Source organism: Mytilus galloprovincialis, chromosome 10 (assembly GCF_965363235.1).
Source record: "Mytilus galloprovincialis chromosome 10, xbMytGall1.hap1.1, whole genome shotgun sequence".
Classification (NCBI taxonomy): domain Eukaryota; kingdom Metazoa; phylum Mollusca; class Bivalvia; order Mytilida; family Mytilidae; genus Mytilus; species Mytilus galloprovincialis.
Window position 1 is genome coordinate 19,092,483 of NC_134847.1, and position 10,425 is coordinate 19,102,907.

Sequence of the window (10,425 nt, forward strand, 5' to 3'; positions counted from 1 at the left end):
CGCTTCAGGTTAAAGATTTTGGTCGAGATAGTTTTTGATGAAGTTGAAGTCCAATCAACTTGAAACTTAATATACAGGTTCCCTATAATATGATCTTTCTAATTTTGTACCTATATGTTGTAAAACATTTGGTTAATAAAGAATTGAATTTTTGACCCCCAACTGTACGGTCCCCTGAACATAGAAAATGATAGTGCGAGTGGGTATTCCTGTTTGATAGTTGAATTCTGTATATTAACTCTGTAAATTGGTATTTTTTCTCCGGCTTTCTTTTACAGCTTTCAAGCAATTAAGATATTTCTTTTTCTCGAATTCTTAATAGAACGGTTGTTATAAATTGTCTTATACATTGCAAAAAGTAAAATCACCCAAATACTGGACAAAACGGAAAGTCCATAATCAATGTCAAACACAAAGCTCAACCACATCAAACGAATGGATAACAACTATCATATTCTTGACTTGGTATACAGGCATTTTCTTATGTAGAAAATGGTGAACAAACAGACAAAATACATATGTAGGTAAAAATGTCAAACATAGAGGTTCAGCACTCAACAATAATCTTAATAACCATAAAAACAAACAAAAATGCAACAAAGAAGCACAAAGAGGTATTAAAAAACTATATAAGCAAACATGAAGGACAAGAATACAAAAATTATCAGAACAAAACACAATGACGGGATGTATAACTGTACAGAGCGATGTATCAAAAAACACAAGAAGGCATATTGTCAAGGCAAATTGGCAAAATGAAAGACAATACTACGAAAATTATCATAGAACAATAACACAGTGACGGGATAGGTACGTCTTATGAATATCATCAAAACAGATTAAGAGTAATATTCAAATATATAAGACAAATAAAAGAACGATTACATGGCCTGCCATTACACTATCGGATACTATCAAACACGGGGGTCAGATCGGGATCTTTTGCCAATGGCAGTACCACATATTGAAGTCAGTATTTCATCAATATAACACGTCTATCGACCAATAAACATACAAATCCTCGCTTCAGCAGTAATACTTGACATAACTGCGTCGGTCAAAAAAATGGCTTCAGGTTTTGATGTTGTATTTGATAAAATGTAAAATTCTGAAAACCGTTTAATCGTATCGAATAATTACAAGATATACGTTTTAAAAGTTTTCATACTAAAAGTATACTCCAAAAATGAGGTAAGTCATATCAATTGTATAAAACAAATGTGTTGCAAAGAATTAAGTGAATGTAATCTAATTGCTAATTAAAAATCATCATTTAACTTGGAGCATTCCATTTTCTAATGCGAACAAAGAAATAATTTTGGATTCGAAAATAGAAAATTTTAAGAAGTTGAACATAAAAAATCTCCTCGAGGAATCTAGAATACTTTATTTTCTTTATAAGACTAGAGCATATATATGTAGACACAGTGTGCAAAGATTCCGACACTTTTCATATATGTTTTTCTTAAAAAGATGTGAAAATTATTGGTTCATTCCGGAAAACAATCATTTATCTTTCTATAGTGTATATATATCATATACTTTTTTACAATTAAAAGTTGGGAAAGTATTCTGAATTAGGGACAGAGAAAGTAATGACACGATGTATAATGTAATATAAAAAAAAAGAAGATGTTGTATAATGGCCAATGAGACAACTCTCCACAATAGACCAATTGACCTTGAATAGAAATTACATGACAACTTTAGGTCACCGTATACGGCCTTCCACAAGGAGCAAACACTGGAAAGTCATTTAGGGATACAGAAAACACGCTCTCTAGTTTTACAGCAACACCAAAAAATCATTGCAACTAGCATAACTTTTAAAGGAACAATTTGAAGTCGTAGATGTCTAGCAATATATATCTTGCTTGATGAAGGCAACTACCATCCATATTTTCGCCATCCTTCTGAAAAAAATAATTACATAAATATTTCATATCTGGAAGTATACTTTTAACATATTTAAACAAACAAATTATTTTTTTTCTTCAAAAAAGTTAGAATCGAATGATTTATTCAACTTCGTCTTATAAAGTTGAATGGTCTGGCTTAGACAGTCACAGTTATTTCATAGCGGATGGTTACTCATTAAAACAGTATTTATTTAAAATACGATCAATTCCAAAACCGTTTTGACGCACTCGATGAATTTTTCAATGGTCTTATTTTATAAGATTGAAGACCTATAACTGTGTGAAGTTGGCGTTCAAGTTTATACTTCTTTTTTTTCAGTTTAACCGTGATTTCATTGATGACAGTTTTGTTGTTTATTTTCTGTATCCCTAAATGCAAGGCTTCAGGTGAGATGATGTAAAGTAGCAAATGTCATTTAAAAAAATATTATAGTTATAAGTGTTGACGAAGTTGGCAAACAGTAATTGTGTGAATTTTCGTAAAGGTTGGGGAAGTTGGCAAGCATAACGAACTTTTACACAATAAATCATGTACCTGAATGTCAAATTCAAGAAAAGTAAAAAAGTCAAAAGTAGAACTACTTGTATGTTAATATATTTATAGTACCATGAAATAGACCCTTAGTAACTACATGGTTGCATATACTTAGATAATGCTTACGCATTAGCCTTGTTCAATACAAAATGCACCAACCCATGACTATATGTTTTACTTTACCATATATCATGATATCAATTATCTTTAACTTGTATCCATAAGCCAAGGCAAAGCATTTCCAATAAGTTTGAAAAAGGTGCAAAATGTCACGAAACTTTTTATATATAATATCATCCCATTATTTTTGGATTTTATGTTCTTACTTTTTTACAAAGAGGTAGTCAAGTTAAAAAAACGTACAAAATGATAAACTATTCTATTTCGATATTTACAGCTAAGATCTGTATATTTGCATGTCCGGGTAAAACTTGTCCGTACGGCTACGTTCCTGCAGGCTGTCCACGTTGTCAGTGTGCTCCAAACCCATGTTTGGTGAGTTGGTTTTAGCTTTCTATAGTGATAAAGTTAACACAGTATTCGATAACTAAAAATTGAATAAACAACCATCAGATAAAATTGATGTAAAAACTGTTATGGTAAAAAGTCAAGCAGTCAATTTCAATTGGACACGACTAAGGTTGAAACTCCTCACTCATAATGCACTTCAGAAGATTTTCAGTGTTATTATTTTTTTTTTTTTTTTTTTTTTTTAATGCTTAGTAAGATTCATTGATTTTGTTTCATATTTTGACTCGCTTTTCTTTGATGAAGGTCAAAAGCAAAGGTCATGCATCCTGAATGCGAGTTTCATCCATTTATACACTGAGCTCATAACGATATAAAATGTAAAGTATTGCATCTCAGCATATAAAAAAGAAGATGTAGTATGATTGCCAATGAGACAACTGTCCACAAGAGACCAACATGACACAGAAATTAACAACTATAGGGCACCCTACGGCCTTCAACAATGAGCAAAGCCCATACCGCATAGTCAGCTATAAAAGGCCCCTAAATGACAATGTAAAACAATTCAAACGATAAAACTAACGGCCTTATTTATATAAAAAAAAAATGAACGAAAAACAAATATGTAACACATAAGGAAACGACAACCACTGAATTACAGGCTCCTGACTTGGGACACGCGCATACATACATTATGTGGCGGGGCTAAACATGTTAGCGGGATTCCAACCCTCCCCTAACCTGGGACAGTGGTATAACAGTACAACATAAGAACGAACTATAAAAATCAGTTGAAAAAGGCTTAACTCATCAGATGAACAAAAAAACACGTGGACGTGGCCAGGTACTTATACAACCCAACAACAAAAAGACACTAGGAACAGATCTGAGAGTACTAGCAGTTATCTGACAGCTTCAAAACCACTAACAACTAATAAAAATATCATCGGCATCTAAGACTAAATTATCAGTTATGTATCAATAACTGACTATACTGCTGGAATTATTATATATATAATGTTAATGGCATCAACGTTTAATTCTTATACATTACCAATATATGATAAAAGTTACTGGTTATACTTAACATCAAAGTGTGTTCTTATTCTATTTTACAAGTTTACAAAATGTCCATCGGGTTTTTCATGTACGGCTATTCCACAAAGATGTCCACATTTTCAGGAGACATGTCCACACAGAGCCCATTGTGTGTCTGATGTATCAAAAGGAGGTACGTGAAATTATCGAAATATCTGAACAATGTTTTGATTAAATTATACAAAATATTTCATTTTAATAGATGGAATTAACAAAAAAAACAAAGAAAGTAATCTTATCCTGCAACACTTTCAGAATTGGAATGACACTGAATCGACACACACATTTTCAAAATTACAAGTACAATTACATTTATACAGAAAATACTTATCTAAACATTGAATTAAAAACGCCACACGTACCAAAAAAAAAAAAACAATTTAAAACAGGTACATATGCTCATTTACAAATGCAAATGTTCCTTCGATGATGATTCTACAAAAATAATAAGGAATCCGAAACCTTATATACTTTTGAGAGTTGAAACATCCGGGGGTGGGGGACAAGAATTAAAGCAAAAATATTGATACGAACAAGCTGAGATTGATTAATTTCCATATCATTTTCTGTGTCAGAGCTAAATCCTCTTAAATGATTAGGTATTTTCATGAAATAACAGGAAACTATCAGCACTGAGCTACCGAGTCCATGACACTACTAGGAACTGATAATACACCAGCAGACGTATTCGTCCAATAAGCAACATGAAAACGTTCACTTATATACAAGAAGGCACGAAGATATCACCATGCGACCTGGAACAGTACTTATATCCTGCATTTCACGTTATTGTGCAAAATAGTTAATAAATGATTAAAAAAAATATAGGATCAAAATATACTGATGTTTATATATCTTTACTTTAGAGCAGCCCTGTGGTTGTACTGATGAGTTTAAACCTGTCTGCGCTACTAACTTTATAGACGGCACTGTCAACTTTGCAAATGAGTGTAACATGAGATGTAGTCTGTGAGTTAAATAATTTATTGACAAATGTTTATTTATTTTTGGTATAGGTAATAAAACCACACAAATCAACGAGTATCAAACTTGAGTAGTCAGGATTGACCAAAGAAAGGCATTTGATTTAGTCAATTCGGACACCTAATACACATGTGTATCTAAAACTGAACAGCATAACTATTTTTTTAATCCATTTCAGGTCGAAAGTTAACAAAACAATATTCGAGAAGTCAATGATTTTGGAAATCGGGTGATCGGAGAATAGAAATATGATTACTTTAGTTCTTTTTCCGACTTGCAGTAATAAAACCCGACAAACCCTTAACAAATAGGGAGTCCGTTTCGTTGTGCTTGATGTATACATTCGCAGCCACGTCTGGTCATCGTGTGAATGTAAGATTCAATGCCTCGTGTAGAAAGAGAACCACACTCTCCGCAGCACGTTCACGACATGTGCGACAACTGTTTGAAGGGTCCGTCCATAGGTGCAGTGCTATATTTCTGTCTCTATACAATTTACCTTCATATTTCTGTGGCAGTTCAAATTAACTGCCCTAAATTCCCGTCGAACACTATTACAGAAATTATATCTATTTCATATATTGTTAATATCTTATCGTCCCGAAAAAACACGAAATACTTGCCACTGCATTTCTTTGATTTCAAAGCCGGCATTTCTTTAACGTCATAAGTATCATAAAAAAGACTGATTTACCTAAACAATCAAATTATGTTAAAAACTATACTATGTTTATGTTTCTCATACGTAGTTTATTCATTTTACTAAAGGCTATACTATAAAGTACTGATATATGTAAATTCCACAGAAATTTTATTGTTGTTTTGTTTTTGTGTAATAACCGTATTTGTAATAAAATGCGCCATATTTTGTATCACTTTAGCGCTTAAAATCATGCCGCGTATATGAAACAGATAGATATCTGATATATTCGAAAATGAGTCTGTTACATCGGGGGTCTTGTCTCGAAATAGATCGTTGTAAGATTCATGGATTAATAATGTTTTGGTCACTTGCTTACATAAGGTGTTCTATATATTTTCTTCATGTAAATAAAATTGAGAATGGAAATGGGTAATGTGTCAAGGAGATAACAACCCGACCATAGAACAGACAACAGTAGAAAGTCACCAATAGGTCTCCAATGCAGCGACAAACTCTCGCACCCGGAGGCGTCCTTCAGCTGGCCTAATAACAAATATCTATACTAGTTCAGTGATAATGGACGTCATACTATACTCCGAATTATACACAAAAAACTAAAATTAAAAATCATACCAGACTAACAAAACCAGAGGCTCCTGACTTGGGACAGGCGCAAAAATGCGGCTGGGTAAAACATGTTTATTGAGATCTCAACCCTCCCCTATACCTCTAGCCAGTGTAGAAAAGTAAACGCATATATAACAATAAGCACAGTAAAGCATATTAAGAACTTACCAAATTTGAATAGATTTTTAAAGATATGTATCTTTAAAAATCTATTCAAATCTATGTAGATACATTAAGCTATTTATGATAAGTTGCCATTAAACATTCCAGAAACCATTACATAAAGTTCGAAGATGGATTCTGTCACTGTGACTGTCCAGATTACTATGATCCCGTATGTGGCGTTGATCAAAACGGCGAAGTGTCTTTTGTAAACAACTGTTGGAGATCCTGCAAGTAAGTACCTCATTCTGCCAAAACACTTATTCTGATAATATTATATCATAGTGATGATCATGGAAGTCTTTGTACCGACCTCGAATACTTTTACAGCCTTCGTACGGTCGGTTACTAGTATCTGATGGACGCACATGTAGTTGGTGTTATAAAGGAGACAGCGTCTCAACAATTTGAGATTTTAATAACAAAAAACATGTGACAGGCAAATTTATAACGTAAATGTAGGGCTTGGATTGCTGCTTTTAAAAGCTCTCGCTCCTTAATATGGACAAGACGACCAAAAGTATGTATAGCTTAAATCCTCGTTTTATTCATTTAGTAACCGTACACACCTAAGGCAAGTAAAACCTACATAATAAAGTAGGATCAGTTTTTCTACAACGAATCTTGCAAAAATGGTCACTCTAAAGGCGATTTTTTATGTGTAATAGATTTTTTTTTCTATATACGCATATTTCCTGCTTGTGTAAACTCTGGTCAATTCTTCTTTGATAGTACATTAAAAGGATAAAAGAAATACCAAACATATCTAACAGTACAACAGTCCATACCAACTCCATCGACTTTCTCAAAACAAATAAGGTACAAACAGACAAACAACAGAAATGTATCTACTTTATGATTTAAAGATATAGCGCGCAGATAAAAAAAATTATCGCATTGCAATCCCTATTTTTTTTTAAATGTGTTGTTTACAATGTTAAACAAAATTGAATGTTCTCCCCAGGGACAAATGTCAGTATGCTATCTGAAAAAATCTGATGATTAACTTGTGAATGTATTTACTCACGTGTTTATCGTGTAAACATCTTTGAAACTCTTATCACTTAACAGTTGAAAGGACATGTTTTTAAGGTAATTCTTTAATAGTTATATCACGAAGACACGTTGTGTCAGTGTAAGATCACCCCGATGGCCGGAGGCCAGAGGGTGATCTAACACTGACACACCAAGTCCGAATGGGATAACTATTTTACATCCCAGTTGTTTTAGATTAGACGAAAAACCATTTACAATTCATAAAATCTAGTTTAGAACGCCACAAAATCATTATACTATACTTTATATACTACTATATATGACGTTTACCCTTTATGACCCCCGAACACGATGAGCAGATATCAAACAATGTCAACTCGCCCCGCTGGCCAATCGGCCCACACTATATCGCCACTTTATAAAAAAAATCGCCCCACTCTTGTTTACCGATTCGCCCACTTTTGAAAAAGTGTAAAATCAAATTGAACAATCAGTCTGACAACTCACTTATTAACGAAAACGGTTTAAACCCCTCTGAATAAAGGTCTGCCAACTCGCCCCACTTATAAAAATATCTTGCTTCCTTTAAGTATGTTAAATTACAGTTAGTTCGTATCCAGTCGTCCTGGTGTATTGGTATGTGTCATGGCCTGATATGCGAAAGGTCTTGTGTTCGAAACCCAACATAGACACTGGATTTTTTCTACGTGAATTTTGATAGATAGTCTTTTCCGTATAACATGTATAATTAGTTATAAGTTTTATATTGGAATTGACATTCCCGCCAAAATGTTACAGAACAAAGGAAAGCATGCATAACAAAGAAACTCAAACTGGGGTGATCTGGTTAGAACAAAGGAGCTGGGATGTAATTTTTGTTTGAATGATAGTTCTCAAAGCTGCTGTAAATTAGAATTTAAAGTTTGGTTTTGGTTGAAACTATGACGACAATCATATTGCTGAATGTTGGATTTGTGGCAGACAAACAAATCTGTATTAACTTAATTTAGACACATTTGATTCATAAACTATAAAACAAAAAAAAAAGATTTAGTTAGTATATAATAGTCATTAATAAAATTTTGTTCATCTTGAACTGTATATTCAACAGTGGCGTGCCTCTGCAGCACGAGGGTATGTGTGACTGTAATTGCCCTGTGACAGAGAAACCCGTATGTGGAAATGACGGACAGACATACATAAATGAGTGTGTCATGGGCTGTGTGTAAGTATATATAATTTCACTTAATTCAGTCAATTGTTCATTTTATAAGGCTACTAACGAATTGAAAGTATATTTTTGTAAACAATTGATAAAAAATTCGAAACGCGTTTTTTTTATACGCCACATCTAGAACGGCCCCGCAGATTGCTATTGGAATGAATGATAAACTGCATGGTAATAATTCTGATGTCAACTATGTTTTTATTTATTTATTAACATGTTTTCTTCCCATATGCATTAAATATTTGCCGCTGGAAATTTTACACCAATCCATCCACATCTTAAGTATACTCACAACATTATCATCAGAAACAGAAACCTTGAATCGTATTCATTGTACCCACAAAAAGATTACTACAAGGACGATGGAAAGCTTTAAGGAAGACCCTGGTGAAAAACATTTGCTATATAGTATCTTTAAATTGTGTGCTCGTTTTAATAAGTCAATGAGGCAAACAGACAAAGACACAAAAAAATATAAAGACGTTTTGAAGTCAACATGTAGTAGAGAACACGTATCAATACAACGTGTCCTGCTTACACTTGTCCAAAATTTCAAGTTGTGAATAAAACATCTACAATTTATTATTCCAAACGTATCATATCTGTTATCATATTTTTATGTACACTTTATTATTCCAAACGTACCAAATCTGTTAATATATTATTTTCAAGTTGTTTTTATCTCTTAAATTCCTTTATACAGAGGCGTTACTAAAGTAAAGAATTCTGCATGTTGAAGACTGGTATGAGTAACGGACGCCATGTGTACATCTGAAAAGACACGGCATTGAACAAAACTTTGTATTATTTCATGTTTTTAATGTATCAATATACTATATATCAACCATCATCATCAAAAAAAAAAATGTAAATAAAAAGATCAAGTTTTGATAATATGCGTATATCTAATTCTATAAGCATGACACATGTTTCTAGAAGTAGCTTCATTAGGTATGATATTGTAACCAAGAGTTCAGAAAGATAACTTGAATGCAAAAAAAAACTATTTAGAGGATTACAAACAAAAGTACTTATACAAAATAGCCAAAATCATATAAAGTCGAGTCTACGGGAGTTTTAACCTAATAATTAGTTTAATTAAATAATTTACAAACTTAGGAAAAGTCACAATGTATACATATCATTGGAATGACACAAGTATCAACGAATTGCCTGATGCCTTTAGAATTTTACCTCTGGGATAGATGATTTGCCTTACCAGAAACTGAAGCATTATGGGTAACATTTTCTTGAAAACGTAAAACATGAGATTACTCGTAGTTGTAATAGTCTTAAACAATTGGAAATTAGACCAAAGACTTGAAATTATTTACACTTTGGTTTTCAAACAATTTTTATTCCGAAATGAACAATTTATCAGCAATTATATTGCTATCATATCTCAAACAATTTTTTTCTTACCTTCATTTGGTATTCATAACAAAAAATGACAAAACCTGTTTGGGAATACGAAAAAATGCATCTTACGGGAACTCCAAATTAAGTGTGTAAACAGCAATTTCATTCTCAAATCTATAGTACCATGCGCATAAGACAATGTTTTTCAGCAGTAACCACGCTATTTCATGATATATCCAGGCCAGCATAAGGACTACTTTGCCAAAATAGGTTTGAACATTAACTGCAGCAACAATTTTAAAACTCAATTAACTGATATTTGATTAAAACGCATATGCCATAGATCATGTTGAAGCTCATGAATATCTATGTTTCTATTTGAAAATGATATGTTGTTTTCTAA

At 32.7% G+C, this 10,425-nt stretch overlaps 1 protein-coding gene across 1 annotated transcript; it reads left to right on the top strand.

Annotated features, from left to right (window-relative positions):
• The first annotated feature begins 1,083 nt into the window (after positions 1 to 1,083).
• Positions 1,084 to 9,557, top strand: LOC143049976 (serine protease inhibitor dipetalogastin-like). Its single transcript, XM_076223759.1, has 8 exons — positions 1,084 to 1,191; positions 2,239 to 2,306; positions 2,852 to 2,949; positions 4,045 to 4,156; positions 4,890 to 4,992; positions 6,548 to 6,673; positions 8,547 to 8,660; positions 9,367 to 9,557. The coding sequence occupies exons 1-8, from the start codon at positions 1,187 to 1,189 to the stop codon at positions 9,398 to 9,400; spliced, it is 660 nt and encodes a 219-aa protein (XP_076079874.1). The 5' UTR covers positions 1,084 to 1,186; the 3' UTR covers positions 9,401 to 9,557.
• Positions 9,558 to 10,425: the final 868 nt, after the last annotated feature.

What these genes read in the sequence shown, in the direction of transcription:
- LOC143049976 (XM_076223759.1), top strand. An exon ending in CCCTAAATGCAAGGCTTCAG is followed by an intron (nt 2,307 to 2,851) that starts GTGAGATGATGT and finishes CGATATTTACAG; the next exon opens with CTAAGATCTGTATATTTGCA. An exon ending in GTGCTCCAAACCCATGTTTG is followed by an intron (nt 2,950 to 4,044) that starts GTGAGTTGGTTT and finishes CTATTTTACAAG; the next exon opens with TTTACAAAATGTCCATCGGG.